Here is a 19,923-nt window from a genome sequence, read left to right as displayed (position 1 = left end):
GCATATGATTAGAAAATGATTTTAAATGATTTTAAAAGTAGAATATAGTGATCCACACAAGTATCACTCGAAATTGCATGGTTTTCCTTTTACTTCGTTGACTACCACTGTCGTCCAGTTATGGGAGTCAAATTCGTGACTCCCATAAATGGCCGACCGTGATAGTTCACAAAGTAAAAGTTAAACCATGCATTTTCGGGGCAAATATGTTTGGATCATTGTATTCTACTTTTAAAATATCTTTCTAACCATATGCATTTTATAAAAAACGTTTATAAATGCTTTTAAAAGACCAACTCGACCGATTCAAGGCAACGTAGTCCTTTAATAGTCTACTAACTACATGTGTGTACATCCAAGGCCAAATTTTGTGCTTACTGCGCAGTGTCCATTTCATAACGCTGCTAACTGCTAACCTGAAGAACACTGAAAAGTTATTTTGTATGAAAATTAATGACGCAACAAAGCAAATCCATTGTGAGCCAGATGTCTGCCTAACTTTCTGGCTATTTTGAAATTCACTAGTGCCTAAGCAAATTTTTCTGCTGCAGTAAGCACACAAATTTGTTTAACGCTAAAGCGATGGACACTATTGGTAATTACTCAAAATACTGATTAGCATAAAACCTTGCTTGGTATTGAGTAATGGGGAGAGGTTGATGGTATAAAACATTGTGAGAAACGGCACCCTCTGAAGTGCCATAGTTTTTGAGAAAGAATTAGTTTTCCACAAATTTGATTGCGAGGCCTCAAGTTTAGAATTTGAGGTCTCGAAATCAAGCATCTGAAAGCACACAACTTCGTGTGACAAGGGTGTTTTTTGTCTTTCATAACAACTCCGACAACCAACAAGCTCAATGTTTCACAGGTTTGCTATTTTATGCATATGTTGAGATGCACCAAGTGAGAAGACTGGTCTTTGACAACTACCAATAGTATCCAGTGTCTGTTAGCTTCAAAAGCTTTGGTATGATGACAATATCAATTTGTGTTGCATATTGTAAGGATAAGTTATTTGTACATCAAAGAGATTGACCTTATTTCCAGTGTTTGAATTCCCAACAGCGTACACTATGCAGGACCACTCTGTGGGATTAAGATTGTAAATATTGATTAAAGACTTGCTTCGTATCTTGCATGGACATGTATAGTTGTATTGTGAGTAGGATACAGATATCACAATACCCAGTACTACATGTATTTTTGACTGTATGTGCTGGACTTTCTAATTTAACAATTGTAAATACTCACTGAAAATGTTTGCTCAATATGTGACTGAATGCATTTGATAAGTCCATTGTTAAACACATTTGAATTTGGACTTCTTGGAGGGGCGAAATACATGTAAAATGACTGCATGCACACTTTGGGTATACATCTTATACTTGTTTTACCCTGTCCCCCTCTCCCAAAATCATGCAGCAGAAGATCATTGAGAACCTTAAAAGTGTTCAACCATTTTGTAAGAAAAATATGATAATACACTCATAGATTTATTTAGTTATCAAGTTTTTATTGTCATGGAAACAGATTGAGGCTACTCTGAGTTTGTTCCAGGCAGAAAAACGTCAAACATTTGGAATTTAAACAGATATTGAACTTTGGGAATTCCAAGGCTACAAAATAAGGTTGGGTTTATTAAATTCAAGGCAAGTAAGAAGATGTATACGTGTAGATGTAATAACAAAACAAATGTCTGACATTGCTTTGTCTACTCTACTCTGCACATTTAAAAGAGGAAATAATGAAATCTTATCTGGTAATTGTCATATGGCTAGATTTGCAAGACAACCAAGATTTATGACAAGAAACATGACATCCCTTGGTCATTACTGTGTTCAATGTCATACAACTTTCCAGTATATTCCATACTAATGTTTTTGTTCCTTTTTGCAGTTATCATGGTTATTGTGTCTTTAATGTAATTATTAATATGCAAAAATTTATTGAAATACCTTGACCATGTTGATAATTGTGGAAGCTATTCATACTTTAAAAAAAACCTGTTTAAACTTATGGGGGAAATTGTATGGAAGTATGTGATGGATATACATGTATTCATTTCATAATTCATTGCAAATACATAGTGTCACAAATATTTTGTGGTTGTAATTTCCTTTCCCTTTAAGAATGTATGTATTTGATAGGATGTGGGCCATAATTATTTGAAAAGTGCTGGATTCTTTGCTGACTGTATGTTGTTCTAGTCATTGAACTAATGGCTCACTTGGTAACTCTGCCCTACTGTCAATTGGTATTAAAATTAATTAGGAGTTTTGATATTAAATTATGTAGATAGACTGTTATTAAGTCAAGTATGTACACTGATAGAGAACTAAGCCTATGTAAATTTAAAAAAAGACTATGTACTTGTGTGTGTCCCATACTTAGATAACACAAAATTCCGTAAAGAAACCAATATATAGTGATCAGGCACAAACGAGTTTGAAGATCTATTTTAAGCATATTAAGCATAATATCTCTTTTTTAAATAATTGATATGGAATCTAGCAAAAAGAAGAATTTATTTGCGGTCAGAAATTCTGCTGTTTAAGGATCAGTCTCGATTACCTGAAAGAAATCAAGATCATGGCAGTTTTGTAAATTGACAAGCATTAAATATTAATATTATGGTTTGAAATAGTTTGTTTACTTCAAGTGAAAACTCCCCTTTTTTAGGACTATATATTAGTGATATCCTAATTGATAACACACCTCTTGCTTTTTCTGTATTCTGGTTGGCTGAAACACGGTCACGTGGGATGAACTAATATAGACTAGTGATCGCGCGCGCGTGTTTTGCGGGAATACTACCAGAGCGGGCACTAGTCTTTGCAAATAGTGCCCGCGGTAACAGCGCCCTCTCTTGACTTGAACCGTGAACAAACTACAAAATTCCTTTTTCTGTTCTTATTTGACATTTATAAACCGAGCTGTGTTATAAAACACCTATTGACTGGCATAATTGGTAACTAGTAAAGTACGTCTATTCCCCCTCGGGCCTGTGAGTGACCAGAAGAGGGGCATATTTCCCTCGGCCTTTGGCCTCGGGAAATACTGTAGGTCGCTCTTCTGATCACTCAAAGTCCCTCGTGGGGATAGACGTATACTAGTAACCTCGTTGCCAGTCAATATGTGCATATTAATGTACCTATATTTGGTTTAAAGGCAGAGGACACTATTGGTAATTACTCAAAATAATTATTAGCATAAAACCTTTCTTGGTGACGAGTAATGGGGAGAGGTTGATGGTATAACACATTGTGAGAAACGGCTCCCTCTGAAAGGCCATAGTTTTTGAGAAAGAAGTAATTTCCACGAATTTGATTTCGAGACCTCAGATTTAGAACTTGAGGTCTCGAAATCAACCATCTAAACGCACACAACTTCGTGTGACAAGGGTGTTTTTTCTTTCATTATTATCTTGCAAGTTCGAGCTCAAGTTTGTTACTTTATGCCTATGTTGAGATACACCAACTGTGAAGGCTAGTCTTTGACAATTACCAATAGTGTCCACTGCCTTTAAATGATACTAACTTCTACAGTAAAATGTTTTATAAGTCTTAAGGAACAAGGTGTTTGCATGTACTATCTACATGTGTCTGGTATGAGACAGTAACTCGGGTCAGCATCCTTAATAACTGGCTCAAAAATCCCAATGTCAGTTCCAACCAGGGCCCAATTTCATAGAGCTGCTCAGCACAAACATTTGCTTAGCATGAAATTTCTTTCTTGATAAAAACAGGATTACCAACAAAATTTCTATTTATTGCTTGTTACTAGTAATCAGCTGTTGTTTGCTTATAAATCCTAAAAATCACATGGAAATTCGGTTGGTAAGACTGTTGTTATCACTTGAGGAAGAAATTTCCTGCTAAGCAAATTTTCGTGCTTAGCAGCTCTATGAAATTGGGCCCAGGACTGATGGTCTCAAGCTTTTCTTTTCTAAAGGCAATGGACACTATTGGTAATTACTCAAACCAATTGTTGGTGTAAAAACTTACTTGGTAACAAGCAGTGGAGAGCTGTTGATAGTAAAAATAAAATAAAAAACAATGTGTGAAACCGCTCCCTCTAAAGTAACATAGTTTTCGAGAAAAAAAGTAATTTTCCACTAAAATATTTGAGATTGATTTCGAGACCTCATAATAAGATTTTGAGGTCTGAGAGCACACAACTTTGTGTGATAAGGGTGTTTTTCTTCCATTACTATCTCGAAACTTTGACGACCAATTGAGTTCAAGTTTTCACAGGTTTGTTATTTTGTGCATAAGTTGAGATACACTAAAGTGAGAAGACTGGTCTTTGACAATTACCAAAGGTTTCCAGTGTCTTTAAGCCATGATATCACTGGTAAATCCAAATTAGACCTTTCCTTTGTGAAATTAATACTCTTGAAATGTTGTTATTAGTACATACATGTATATGATTGATTCCTAAATGATTGCCATTATCATTTGTACAAATAATACACATACAAAGGTATACCAGTCATCATCAATCTATTATGGACAAGCAATTTTATTTACCATCTAGTTCAGCTTGACATTTGTTCGTCGAATAAAATTAAACACTTGTACAGTATAAAGTTGTTTTTGTTTCATTTTGGTGGGTGGTGGCTGTTTATTCATTTACGACCATCCTCCTATAATTCTATATGTAAAGACAACATTTTCTCATAAAAGCCACTTCATTAAAGGTACTGGCCACTATTGGTAATTACTCAAACTAGTTGTAAGCCTAACAACCTACATATACCTGGTATTGAGCGATAGAGAGTTGTTTATAGTATAGAACATTGTGAGGAACTACTCACTAGTTGCAAGCCTAACAACCTACATATACCTGGTATTGAGCGATAGAGAGTTGTTTATAGTATAGAACATTGTGAGGAACTACTCACTAGTTGCAAGCCTAACAACCTACATATACCTGGTATTGAGCGATAGAGAGTTGTTTATAGTATAGAACATTGTGAGGAACTACTCACTAGTTGCAAGCCTAACAACCTACATATACCTGGTATTGAGCGATAGAGAGTTGTTTATAGTATAGAACATTGTGAGGAACTACTCACTAGTTGTAAGCCTAACAACCTACATATACCTGGTATTGAGCGATAGAGAGTTGTTTATAGTATAGAACATTGTGAGGAACTACTCACTAGTTGTAAGCCTAACAACCTACATATACCTGGTATTGAGCGATAGAGAGTTGTTTATAGTATAGAACATTGTGAGGAACTACTCACTAGTTGTAAGCCTAACAACCTACATATACCTGGTATTGAGCGATAGAGAGTTGTTTATAGTATAGAACATTGTGAGGAACTACTCACTAGTTGTAAGCCTAACAACCTACATATACCTGGTATTGAGCGATAGAGAGTTGTTTATAGTATAGAACATTGTGAGGAACTACTCACTAGTTGTAAGCCTAACAACCTACATATACCTGGTATTGAGCGATAGAGAGTTGTTTATAGTATAGAACATTGTGAGGAACAACTCCCTCTGAAGTAATGTAGTTTTTTGAGACGGAGGTACTTTCTCACTCAAACAATAAAAAGCTTCAGGCTTGAAGCCTTTTATTATTCATCCGAAAGCACACAAGTTTTTGCTACAAGGGTGCGTTTTCCTTTAATTATTTTCTTGCAACTGCGATGAGCAATCAAGTCAAAATATCACAGGTTTGTTACTTTATGCATATGATGTGATGGGCCAAATCAGATTTCTGGTCTTTGACAATATTAGAAAAAATGTACAATGCCTTTCAAAGATTAACGAGCCCACACCCCCTCCCTCTTCCCTTCTTGAAGGAATGTACGTTAAAAAAAAATCTTGGATTACCTAGTTTGACAGCTTGTTATCCAAGTTGATAGTCAATGTGATTAAAAAATAGGGAATAACAGTGTGAGGACCTATAGTCTTCACTGCATGGTAATGGTAGTGGCTGGCTGCTGTATATGGTTTGAGCTGTAAGCAGCCAGACACCAAGACGCCCTAGTTACCGGCCTGCTAAAAGACATTGCTTTTTACGATACACCCGTAACTATCTTTCAATTTGAATGCAAAGAAAAGTCAAAGACAACTCCTGTTTTACCCTTTTCAGAGCTTTATTCCTGTTATACTTGCATTTAACACATACATAGGAGAGCAGAAAGGAATGTAGTACCTTGATCACTAATCAATGTCTGACAATCGAGGGCCATTCATTTATTTTGACCCACCACACACAATTTAGAAAAAAGATAAATTTTCCTCAACATTGACTATTATGAATGGCCCCTTAGTTCAGTCAAGTATTGTGTTCATCACTTTGGAGTACAAATACTTTCTTAGTAGAGTACCAAGTATGGAATCTGAATATGACTTGGTTACTAACGCAGTGCTAGTACAAAGTTTGAGTAAAGTACAATAAAAACAGCCCTTGGGTTTTGTCTAACGGAAGCATAACGACAAAAAATGTATTGTTACTCCACAAGTATTTGTTTAGAATTACCACAACACAGTACAGTCTTTATTTAAATGGTTAAGCCACAAAACTTTCTAAACTTTGTCTGTGGTGTTGTATAAATACATAACATTTTGTACACATATTTCTGCACCATTCATAAAGCATGTTTTTTTTGTACGACACACTAAGCTATTTGCCAATTACAATTTTGGGGTAACATGTGAGATCATGACATGTACAAGTATTAAAGTACATAATGCATAATCAAAAGTGGAATACCTACAGTTAAAGTACCAATTTATTTAAAGTGAAATTTGAACTGAGCTCAAAGTTTTCTATAAATCTCTGTTGAGTACAAAATTGTAGCTTGCAGAGAATATACACTTGACTGAAGCTTAACGCTTTACACAGAAAGGTGGAATGCAGCAATTAGTAAGCATTTAATCTACAAATATGTAGGCCTACAGTAAGTAGGCTCACAAGTTTTATTTTAAATTTTACATTACATAGAAAAGAAAAGCTCATAAAACATGTATAATCAATTTCCATACTTTCAACAAAGTTAAGGAGTTTTGACTTAATAAAATGAATAAAATTAAAACCTTGGAATGAATACTATACGTTCAGACACGCACATAACAAAGTTAAAATCAATTTAAAACTAAAAATTACAGGTAGGATATGATTGGTAAAAGATACACAAAATAATATTGCATTAATTGTCACCTGTAATCTAAAGCTAGCCTACAGGTTCCCTTATCGACAAGACCCATTGCAAAATGCAACAATCTAACCAAGAGAATTGAAGGCAAAATTTCTGTATCCTGGCACCATTTTTTCACTCATTTTTACAAAAAGTTTAGGTAAGTTATATACTATTTTATTTCATAACAAATGAAAAAGTATTAGCAGGATACAGAAACCTTTTTGAATTGAGACCTTGGTTATGTCAGCATGTTCATGATTGGATGGTCACTCCTAAAGGAATCCTCAGTTTATTTTTGTAAATGTTCTATCATTGTACTAAATACACATTCATAAATACCTCAGACAGTTGCGCTATTCGTATTGGTGGAGAGCGCGTCACATGGGTGTGTATAAAACATAGGCGCGACACGCGAGTTTGCACCTGTGCTTATAAGACAGTTTCTTCATTCCTATTGGTCGAAAGCAACGGCAGAGACAGTTGTGCCACATCACACGATACGCGCAACGCTCACCGCATTCCCTTATATAAGGAGTTGTTTACCCGAGGGCCTTACCATTTCATAGCTGGAGGGGTGTTGTGTTGAAAGAAATCATTGAAAAATTATAATTTTTGCATTTATTTTACTTTTTGACCATTAGTGTTGATGTTTTTTTTATCGAAAAGGTATTTATGAATGGGAATCAAAGTGTGTTGAATCGGTTTTCAACTATAGTGGTTTAAACCCGCCGAGGCCTGGTTCTTCGTCTCGGTAAAAATTATCAAGAACCAGGCCTAGTTGGGATTAAACCACTAGTTGAAAACCTCTTCACCACACATTGATTCCCTTATTAAGATGAGCAATGATGTGTTGATGACTGCCACGTGTGACCTTTAATAAGAGGGCGATAAGAGCCCCAGACAAATGGTCAGGTACAAATATTTGATGCATACAATTGTTGCCCGATGTGTTTCTTGGGCAGTTAGCTGAGTTCTATGGGACCTGTTAATTCTTTGAATCCTTCATAAGCTATAGCAATTTTGAATGTAGCAAATCAAGGGTCTCAGAAAAGTTTGAGGTGACATGCCATGCATTGTGTTTTGACAGTTGCTCTTCTGATTAACAAATATGTATTTTGAAGATTTCCCACCTCAAGGTCAATCATGGTCACTAAAAAAGAGGGTTGGGGCACATGCTCAAACAGCGCCCTGACTAGGGTCAAAGGAGGCAAATGATTGGACGATAGCTGTTCTTTGTGCGTGTAACGTGCGCGTCATGTAGCATTATGCAAGGCGTCTGTTAGAGAGTCATTAAGATACTGATGGTGGTCAATGAATGACCATTGTAGCACAAGATTTTTAGAAAAGACTAATTAATAAACATTAAAGGATACAGAGGTTTCAGGGTTAAAGGTAAATCCTGACACATTAAGTTGGCAATTAGGTCGACCAAGACCCCTTGGAAACTTGGAATGCACCTCCACACTCAATGCGTATTTACCCTTTCCACTATTTTGGGGGTAAATTCCATTGTGTACATTTTGACTCCCCAAATAGTGTACAGGATATGCGCATGTACGTGCGGCATGCAAGAGATCAATAGCCAAAAGGCTTGATATGATGAATACTGCTAGAACCAGATGATGAAGATGTTGCTGATGATGCTAGTGGTAATGGCAATGTTGATTAGGGTGATAATGATGATGATGATACCTTTGATGAACTGGTTGCACACTGACTCAATTTATCTAATAAAGAATCAAACTTGACACAATTTTATAACTATTAACAACGTATATAGTAGGGTGTGATGGCAAGCTTTTTAACCACTTTAAAAGAACGTTACAGAATTGGTAAGAAACTAAAATCGTGAAGATCACTGATTTACATAAAACTTACGCGGTCTAATGATGATGATAGTAGAAAACATCCCTTGAAATATTTCTGTCGTAAATTTCATATTTGCGAGAAATAAGTAATCTAATTTCGCGTTTGGAGTTTATCAGGGAGCGTTTTATTCATTTTTGTTTTGCATCGATGCACTTTCACTATTCTCTCGTGACCCAGATGGCCGATCAATCTCAAACTTCCACAGGTTTGTCAGTTTATGAATAAGGTGGATTACATATAGTGCTTACACTGCCAGCAACATTTTTGCCAGCAAAACCAATTCGGTAATGTTCCTTTAACATTTTCCTGGACTGGTCGCCAACTACATCATTTTGTGGTTTGATACATTAAAACGTTAGATAAAGCTTATCAGCTAGAAGGTCCAACAGTTGCAATGATTGCATTTATTTAACATTATTTTCCTGTATGGACAAGACCCAGAAAGAAAATGACAACCCCCCCCCCACAAATGAGCTGTCCCTGTAAGAAATCAATGCCTAATGGACGCACTCGTTGCACACACCCACATGACACAACAAGGAAAAAGTAATGCTTTAAAACAAAGGATTTCATTGGACAGCGAATGTTTCAACCATACACATGTACATCATCATTGTTATATGAATGGGCAAATAAACTGTTCAGCTTTAAGAAGCTTTTTGATCCAGGCAACTGCGCGGCAATGTGCACAAGTTATGGCAATTTTGATAGTTTTCCACTCCCCGCAATGCACAAGAAAGACAGTTAAATGTTTAAGTAAAAATGACAACAAGTTCCCTATTATATAGAACTTAACAACTTACATGGATTGAAAAAGAGTTTTAAAATCTTCTCCAAACTATTTATTAATCCTTAAAATCTCAAGATATTACGGATTTCATAAGAAATTCTGCATTTTGAATTTGTGCGTATTCAGGGCAGGGTAAAAACGCTCAATGGGTTGTCTTCATGTAGATTCCATTTGGGGGGGGGGGACTGCAAAGCAATTACTTTGTAAAAAAATATTTAAAAGAGTCTCTTTCAAAAGGTATTCCCAATTTATTTCCTCATTAGTTCCAATTCTTAGAAGGCCAACTCCATACATCCAAAGATTTCAGTTTGTGTCTGGTTTGTACATATTATTCCACCTCTACAAGATTATTACAAGGAGTAAAACTCCCTGTTGTAAATGTTTACATTGGTCTCAAACAAGGCTTACAGAATGGGATTTTCTCAAGAAAGGCTACATTCCTATTAGTCACAGTGCTTGGGTCATAAGTCATTCTTCCCATGGAAAATCAGTTATAGCAATGTTGGACAAATTTCAGAATGGTTTTCATTTGTATACTGTTGTTTTTGTCAAAACAATAAGTTTGTTAATATTAATTACAAATCAAAAAGGTTTTGAACATTCAATAAGACATACATACCAAGTGGTAAGTGGAATGATGTTGCATTGTGGTTCTTGAATGGTTGCTGTCTATAAATAACTGTGCAATCATTACCATTCTCATCTGTTGAGTTGAGGTGAGATGTAGACTCTATGAATGTGTCGTTACATCCATCCATCTGTGTATAAGAGTAAGTTGAGTTATTATCAAAATGCATTGTATGTGGTTTTCTATTTGTTTGTAATGCAGAATCTTGAATAACACACACATATATATGTGACCCGCTCTGTGAATATGAGTCAGATGTAGGCAATTTCAAGAATTGAGTTATATGCATGGCTGGAAAGAACACATCATCAGCAGTAATTTGGTATGTGTCTAAGCTTTGGGGTGTATCGCGTTAATGAGTTACTCCCGTTTGAAATTAGCCACTACACCATTTTTGTGAAAAACGAATTACAAGTAAAATGATATTTTAAACTACCATTGTGTGCAAAAAGGATACAAATTAGACATAAGTATGACCACAAAATTGTTGTGTTCATAGCTTTATTGCCTAAAAGTAAATGTTCTAAAGGTTAACCATTTGTTTTAAATTACCTTTTACACATTAAACTGTCCATAACTTAATTTTGCATTGGGCGACATGTGACTCATTTTCACAGAGTGGGTCACATACAAGTGGTGACTACTGCCCCTGAATATAAGGCCGTGTCCGAAACGACGACTTCGGCTACAGCTACGTCTAGATCAGCGCGTCTACCAGTGTTGAAGAATAGCAGACGCGCGCGATCTAGCCGTAGCTGTAGCCGAAGTCGCCGTTTCGGACACGGCCTAATTGTCTGCTCTGTTTTCATTAGTTGATTCCTCTAAAAGGGGATCTAACTAGTATTTCCGGATATATTTTTTTGAACCACGTTTTGATTCCTTTGATAAAACCTGTCTGCCACATCTTAATTAAATTCACAAACATACTGAATCAATCGCCATGACAACAGTGAATTAATCGGGAAAAAATGCACAAATGACAAAAGAGTGGTTCGATACACTTTTCAGTAAATAGCCACCCGATATTATTTATTTCCCCCCGCTTGCCCCTCTTCGGACCCCCAGTACTCCACCCAAATGAAAATGTGTTTCTTACAGGAACGTATTGGGGTTGATAGTTGTGTTGTTCTCTTTGATTGATTCTGTCTGACATTTCTGCGATGGCAATTGATGCCAGGTGTACTCTCTGGTAGATTTCTTCTCCATTTACTGTCTGTACTGTAAAGAGACCTTCTACACTCTCACAATATCTACAGTGTACAAACACAAACAATACATTTTGCTTGATTATGAATTATTCCAATCGGTGCATCATTCAATTCATCAACTACAGTCTCTCCTTCTGACACAGAATTGTCGGTCAAAATTGTTGAATTTCCCTTTTTAGTTATCGTTTCTGTAATGTTATTGATAAATTCCTCTTCACATAAAGGGTATGTGTACTTTTTGTACGAAACAAAACACAGTGTCCGCAAAGTTTCATTAAACTAACCTGATTTGAAGATAGTGATAGTAAAAAGCTTCCACTAAAAGGCACTGGACACTATTGGTAATTACTCAAAATATTTGTAAGCATACAACTTTACTTGGTACTGAGCATTGGAGAGCTGTTGATAGTATAAAACAATGTGAGAAACGGATCCCTCTGAAGTAACGTAGTTTTTGAGAAAGAAGTAATTTCTCACAAGAATATTGGAATTGAATTTGAGACATTGACTTAGGTCTCGAATTCAATCATCTAAAGCCCACAACTTGTGCAAAAAGGGTGTTTCAAAGGGTGTTTTCAACCATTGTTCTCTCGCAACTTTGAAGACCACTTGAGATCAAATTTAAACAGGTTTGTTATTTATGCAGTTGTGATACACCAAGTGAGAAGACTTGTCTTTGACAAAAATTAGACCTACCGAATGTGTCCAGTGCATGCTGGGCTGTATTTTGGGGGAAATGAGTACAAAAATGTCACAAAAATAATTATAACATGTACAACAAATTTAAGCAAATCTCCTGAACACATTTCTTTTTTTTTCTTCGTTTTTTTTCTTCAAAAACTTGATGATTAATGAAGCTGAAACTTCAACAGGTAAATTTGATTACATACATCTCGATTCACAGTGAGTAGGGATTCATGTCATAACCAATACAATTGTACTGCAAAAGGTATCCAAATCTTTTAAGGAATCTTTGAAGGTACATTTCTTGCAGTAGTACATGTAGTATGTAGACAATTATTTTAAAACACCAACATGCCTACTTGTTAGCTTGAAATATGAATCTTGTAGTATCTCTTCCATATTGTAGTAATGATTGCAATGACCATGATGCTAGCTTGAGTCGCACATTGTATACATCCCATAGGTAAATATTCTCATCCGTGACTTGAAGTGTGCACTCCCCAGCAATCGACAATTGTGGTGTAGGATTAAGATTGACATGAAATCTCTCTGAGGAATAAAAAAAGCCACTCTTGAAGGCACTGAACACGATACTTTGTACATATCAGGTTGTTTTTATATAGGTGATATGAATATTTATAATTGTTTTTTATCCTTTCCTGTGATTGGCGGCTCGTCCGCTGTTGGTTTGGTCAATAAAATATAAAAACATTACTCAAAATAATTTTAAGCATAAAAACTTAACAAGCATGGGAGAGCTGTTGATAGTATATAAACACTCTACACAGTAATGGCTCCCTCTGAAGTAGTGTATTTTTCGAGAAAGAAGTAATTTTCCAATAAAATATTTGAGCTTGATTTTGAGACCTCATCAGAATGAGATTTGAGGTCCCGAAATCAAGCATCTGAAAGCACACAACTTTGTGTGACAAGGGTGTTTTTTCTTCCATTATTATCTCAACCTTTCGACACCCAATTGAGTTCAAATTTGCACTGGTTTTATATTGTGCATGTTATGTTGAGATACACCAAGTGAAAAGACTGGTCTTTGACAATTACCAAAGGTATCCAGTAATTCAAACTCCAAGTGCCTTACTTATTATGTGCCATTTTTTAAGTAAAAATGCATGTAAAGACAATGGGTGCTTGTGTTAATGGTGCATGGGTCTCTAACATCTGCAACAACGTAACTAATTGGGAATCTGATTTCTAAAAAGACTGTGCATGTCTCGCCTGTACTGAAATAACAAGTGTATCTGAAATCAAATGCTTGTTTTAAATTATATATATTTTACAATAAATAATTGTATTTCTAAAAGAGTCTCTCTGAAACGATTTTCACTCATAATAGTGAGTTACTAAGAATACACAAAAAACACACAGTCAACAAGGATTTCAACTGTGGTTATGAGCAGATAATTAGCAAGAAAATATCATGTAAACAAAAAGAAAACAACTAGAGAATTCAACAAGTAAGATTGCTCAACTGTAATGCTGAAATGTATAAAGATTTCAAGCTCATCCCTCATCGCAGTTTAATGAGCGAAACAAAGTAGAAATATTTCTGAAAGAGACAATTTGAAGCTTGGCAAGTCAAAAATGAACTTAGACTCCAGGTTAAAATACCCTTATTGTGGTATCGAGGTATAGATTTTTAAGTCTTGCTTTAAATAACACCTGATCATGCCTTGTTTCAACCTGATTAAAAGAAATATATTAGGAGGCACACCATGGTCTTGAAGCCTTTGAATTATTTTAAAGTTATGGATGATTATTTTAAAGCCCAACGATACTAAAAGGGATATAAAAAGGGATCAAATCAGTATAAGTAAAGTCTATTTTTGTCCAAAGAATCTCACAGCATGCACTTATCCACCAAAACCCAGCCACAGGGCAAGCAGACAGGTTGGTTTGATCACACTCACAAATGGAGCTTCATTCTTACCACTTTGCTCTTTATGAAGTCCACACAACAATAAGTCAGGCTCCTGGTTTTGTATTGCACACTGCTCTGTTGAGTGAAGGCCAAGACACAATACCTTACACCAGTCATCAGCTTCTGTATCTATTTCGATGACAAAATTTACATTTCATGACAATTTTTATCTTTGCCAATACAAAATATAGAGTCAAGCCTTTTTAAATTGTGAACAGAAGAAATATTTACAAAATTTACTGGGGAACAAAAAACATGGAAAAGAATAGCCAACAATAGTTATTTTGATTATTGTGTTTTACAGTTGTACACATCATTCAGCTGTTTTAAAAACATTTTATCCATTGTTTGATACATTTCTAGGAATCTTGGTGACAAAGACATGAAAGATGAAAGGTCTCATTGTTTGAACATTTACATGTGGCTTTAAATTTTAAATAGCTATTTTAAGAGACTTAAAAAGGTTGTAAGCTTTTATTTAAAACTTGAACCAATCTACAACTGATAACAGATCTATTTACAAACTAAACAAGAATTATTGTCTACACTCGACATTACCTCATCTCCATCAGCTGCACATAAAACAGTCTTGCATATTACTTGTATTGTGTGCATTATCAGTGGTATAAATGAAGGTTTTTGAATGTTTTCCATTTTGAAACAGCATTATCTGTAAACATTTTGTCTAATCAAATAACTGATGTTAGTAATTCTGTCATGGTTCATATTCAAAAACCTACAAGTAATTCTTTAACAATGATTATCATAATATTAGACAGTGCTCTCTTATGACAAGTGTGTGTAAGTAATGCTTTTCCCCCAAACTCAATAACTTGCTCACAAGTCAGATTGACTATTTAAATAACTAAAACATCGATCATGTGACAAATTTTGTGCCAATATGGACAAACTTCCATCATTTCTGATCCAAACCAGAAATTTACATGCATGACAAAACTTCCCCAAACTCTTTTTAAGGTGAGCAGCCAATTTAAATGGAAAACGTGAATCATGAAGATTAAAACATAATTATCAATCACCTAGTTTTTAGAGAATTGAATTTCTCTGTACTGTTTTTTGTATCTGTTTTAAAACTCTCAATTATAAGTCGTAAAAGTCAAATAGCATGTGGCTTGTTCAAATCTATACCTATGACAGGCTCCAGACACACATCTCAGCTTTGGAGAACCTATGAATATTTAAACAAATAGTCTATAATAATTGATTAAGTTTTTTACCTGAGTCACAGCAGAAATGTTTGGTTACATCATTTTTAAAGTTGATTGCAAATGCGTATCGTCTTGTCTCACGAGGAAGTCTAGTAGCTGAGACTTCAAGGTCAAGAAAGATGACTTTGTGCAATCCACCACAAAGAGCAGACTTCTCATCAATGTATTTCTCAAGTCGCTTTGGACCTTTACTGGATACCTTCTTGAACTGCACCCAACGTCGCTGCCATATCTGTATTGTAAATTAACCAATAAATATCAATTAGGTCCTATGTATTTTTCAGAGCCATGATGTATTCCTCTAAACAGCTGATTAGTAGCTCATCGTCTCAATGATTACACGGTTCTTCAGTAGTTTACTACAAAGCCATGCAAGCAATTAACATTTACATTATGTGTGATACACAATGGGGGGGGGCACCAATTGCTCATCCAGTCAGTGTTTTCCAGAGCACACACACTCTTTAAGTCCCCCCCCCCCACCACCCCGATTTCTGTCTTTTCGAGTTTTGACTGATGCATCTATCAAAAATGGAAGGTGGGTGATGGGTGTAAAGGAAATGGGAGAAAGCTTGTTAGTCATTGCCAACCAATTATCTGTTAAAGGCAGTGGACACTGTTGGTAATTGCCAAAGACTAGCATCCACAGTTGGTGTATCTCAACATATGCATAAAATAACAAACCTGTGAAAATTTGAGCTCAATCGGTCATCAAAGTTGCAAGATAATAATGAAAGAAGAAAACACCCTGGTCACACGAAGTTGTGTGCGTTTAGATGGTTGATTTTGAGACCTCAAGTTCTAAAATTCGTGGAAAATTACTTCTTTCTCCAAAACTATGGCAATTCAGAGGGAGCGGTTTCTCACAATGTTTTATACCACCAACCTCTCCCCATTACTCGTCACCAAGAAAGGTTTTATGCGATTAATTATTTTGAGTAATTACCAATAGTGTCCACTGCCTTTAATGTATGCTATAATCTACATGCATATACAGTGATACTGCTGTACTATTCAGGCCTGGCTGTAATGTTAGCATTATTTCCTGCAGGAATATATTTTGGTAAAATGTTAACATAGTATACTCAACCCTTTGACTTTACTTTACTGAACAAATAAGATGTTTGGTTTAAGATTGTGATCTTTGTTAGCCTAGGCAATCAATACAGCATTTGAGATATTAATCCTGTAGGCGTTTCATCAACTGAAAACTAATTTAAGAAGATTACAACTGTTCCAGCACGGTTGAAAAGGAACACCTCTTCTAGGGATCGGTTAAAAAGGACAACCCAATGAATTTTCGGTTAGTAGTATGCCACACTTAAATGGAATATTTATGTGTAATGTTTAACTCAAATAAAAGTGACTACAACTGGATTTGAACCTGTCTGTGACCTCTGGATTAACATGCCGGATGGTCTATCAACGCAATACTGAAGTTTAAGGTTGAATGGCAAGCGACTGGCAATCCCCGAACTAAGTTATTGACAAAATAGGGAGACCAGCAAAATTAGGGTGGCTCACTTTGTATAAGTGCAGGCACTTAGTCTGAAGGTCACAGTTTCAAACCATTTTATCTGCTTACTCCCAAATTAACATAATTGTATATCAAGCATTTTCCCAATACATATGCCTATAATGCAAACATGAGTTTTTATTTTTAAACAGAATCTAAATTTGTTAACGATTATACATTTTGTGTCAAGTTATTTTGTTTTCATATTGAAGATGGTGTTGCAATTTAACACTATATTTTAGATAACTATGACAGATTAGTTTAATAGTACACAAGTGTATCATGTTTTGAGGGTGAAGGGTCCATATAGTACCAATTACCCTGCTGGTTCTAGATCTCTTTAACCACTGCTGCATAAATGGCATGTGGCTGGGAACACTGACTGCATAGGAATATCACATACATTTTGTCATCAAAGTTTTGCATTATTTGCCAATTAATGGTTGGAAATCTAGTTATACACATACACTAGAATCACATTTCATAAATGGGGGTGCCTTGTTTGGCGATATGTCTGCTATATTATATATGGCATGAGGTCAGCTAATGAGCTGAATCTCATCTCATTAACCTTAATTTTTAGCAACACTGTGTTTCATGGTTTAAGGACAATTGTAAAAGAACATTTTTACTACTTTTATTAAGACACAAAATTGTGGAGGGAAATGAACTTGAAATGATCCCATTGTCATATTATAAACCTTTTGCATTATCAAAGGGTTTGTTATTCAAGTTATACAGGTTGATCAGCATAATGGAATCTATAGGGAAACAGTCCAGCATCAGTTGATGTACAGATGTATATTGACCTCACATTACACAGGACTGCCCAAGGCCTCAGCGTCTACACTACAGCAATATCAGCGAGCAGTACTAATAATAGATTCTGAATAAATAGTTTTTTAATCGTTCTCAAATGGTTCACCCAAATGAGTCGTAATTTCTTCTAAAGCTCATGTTAACCTTTAATTTAGTCCCAAGCTTCAAGGGTGACAATTATTATATTTATCATACACTATAATTTTATCTGTTGTTTTGAATGATACCTGTAAATGGCGGCTATCCGCTGTTGGACATCAATAATAACTATTAAAACAAATAAATACAAATAAATAAAAATTAACATTGATCTAACCTGCTTTCTTTCATTCATTCTGTAAATAATTGTAGAAGAATTCATTACATATACCTTTTGTCACTGTTTCTCGTGTGTAAAAGTTGATAAAAAGTCATCAAGAATACTGCTTGTACAAACATGTTGTCTTTCTTATTTCCCCCCCCCCCCCAATCTCTGTTTTGTAATCAGTGATATAAGATCAAGTGAAAACTGCACCATGATAAACATGCAGTCATTAGTTCAAAGAAAATGATTTGCGCAATGGAAATAAACATCCTACATAATAATGATAATCAACATTTGTGAAGATAACATTTTATGTTTTTTGTCAGCCAAAACAGCAAACAAAAATTGTTCCATTTTGTAAACTTCAGATGCGGAGAACAAAATGCATTCAGCAAAATACTCACCCCAAGATTGCGACTTCGTGTACGTACGTATCCCTGTTTGACCAAATCATCAAACTCTCCTGACATGGTTTGTCTAATCAGTAGACTACATTTAAAATGTCATTACATTTAATGTATGTCTATACCAGACGGTAGCTCAGCAATAGCTGTAGCTTCAGCAAGGATGGATGTTGCATATCATGCACCTGCATACACACCCCCTTGACATCTAAGCTGTGATAATGTTGGTTTCTTAACAACTGTTGTTCAGATAGCCTGCACAGACAGGAAACGTGTGCAATTACTGCATCAAGCTCATCTCCTTACATCCCTATAGGCATCTTTGGCAATACACACTACATGTAGGGCTACGATGTACAATGTAGTGTGTCCATAGCTGTCACAATTGTCTTTGGGGAGCACGTTCCCATCATTAAGATTGGATTATGATGGTGAATGTCACATCCCCGATCTAAATGGGAGGTAAATTTAGCCAAGGGGTAGGCCTGCTTCATGATGTGACTGGAAAACAAACAAAGACAAATTTGTCTTTGATTAAGATCTGTGAACAATAAATAAATTTCAATTAGATTAAAAGCCTTCTTCTTGAGTGTTAATAGTTGAAGTGTATATCTGTTAATTGCTTAATAACGGATGGCGGATACTGATGACTGAGTGTCGTTCAGGAATCCTTGCAAGTACATCTTGAACATTTTGATCAACCAATTAATCTAATTATAAAGCCATGGCTGACAGACAAGAAGGTTGCATGCATTTCACCAGTTTCATTAAAGATTGCCCTATTAAGGTTTCCCTCAAGTGAAGAATGGATTCCCAATCAAGTTAAATTGAATTTCTAATGGAAGCTTCCATCGCATTTAAGGGCCACTTAAACCCCTTCTAAATGCTTGTATAATTATAGTCAGGCAACAGTGATTCATGAACAATCTGTATGTGTTGTCTTCTTTTCCTAAGTTGGCATAGAGCTTGCAGGATTTAAGCCGCTGCACCTAACGTCCCCTACTTAAACAAAAAAGTTAATGCTTTTATGTTGAAGATAAACAAAACAATAATACAGGATTGCTTTCCCTAAAGTTAGTGATTAAAGTTAGTAATATCAGCCCACCTCAACTCAATTAATTCATTGTCTATTTAAAAAAAATGGGAAATCATTATTGACACAGTCAGGAAAATGACCACAAAATCATGTTTGCTATAATGTACACAAGCAGAGGCAATATCCCTTTAAAAAAACATTTTCTTTTTCTTTTCTTTTTTTCACCCAAACAAAATTCTAACCCATTGTAATAAACATTTTCCTGGAAATTGATTTTTTAAATGCTAAAATCAGATTGATATCATTTCCGATATTGTTCTATAGAAAATTGTATTTTT

General features: G+C 35.4%; 1 protein-coding gene across 1 annotated transcript; it reads right to left on the bottom strand.

The window, feature by feature from the left end:
• Positions 1-7,920: 7,920 nt before the first annotated feature.
• Positions 7,921-19,003, bottom strand: LOC117289740 (docking protein 5-like). The gene is made up of 7 exons (XM_033771001.1): positions 18,550-19,003; positions 15,516-15,738; positions 14,287-14,406; positions 12,701-12,890; positions 11,546-11,699; positions 10,441-10,579; positions 7,921-8,889 (listed from the first exon to the last, which is right to left on the bottom strand). Exons 1-7 carry the CDS (start codon positions 18,613-18,615, stop codon positions 8,828-8,830), a joined length of 954 nt encoding a protein of 317 aa, XP_033626892.1. The 5' UTR covers positions 18,616-19,003; the 3' UTR covers positions 7,921-8,827.
• Positions 19,004-19,923: the final 920 nt, after the last annotated feature.

Source organism: Asterias rubens, chromosome 4, assembly GCF_902459465.1.
Source record: "Asterias rubens chromosome 4, eAstRub1.3, whole genome shotgun sequence".
Lineage (NCBI taxonomy): Eukaryota > Metazoa > Echinodermata > Asteroidea > Forcipulatida > Asteriidae > Asterias > Asterias rubens.
Note: the sequence above shows the minus strand (reverse complement) of the source record. Positions and strands in the feature narration are given on the sequence as shown.

What these genes read in the sequence shown, in the direction of transcription:
- LOC117289740 (XM_033771001.1), bottom strand. Translation starts at nt 18,615, where the DNA reads ATGTCAGGAGAGTTTGATGATTTGGTCAAACAGGGATACGTACGTACA. An exon ending in ACTTCATAAAGAGCAAAGTG is followed by an intron (nt 12,891 to 14,286) that starts GTAAGAATGAAG and finishes TTTATTCCTCAG; the next exon opens with AGAGATTTCATGTCAATCTT. An exon ending in TTCATATTTCAAGCTAACAA is followed by an intron (nt 11,700 to 12,700) that starts GTAGGCATGTTG and finishes TGTACACTGTAG; the next exon opens with ATATTGTGAGAGTGTAGAAG.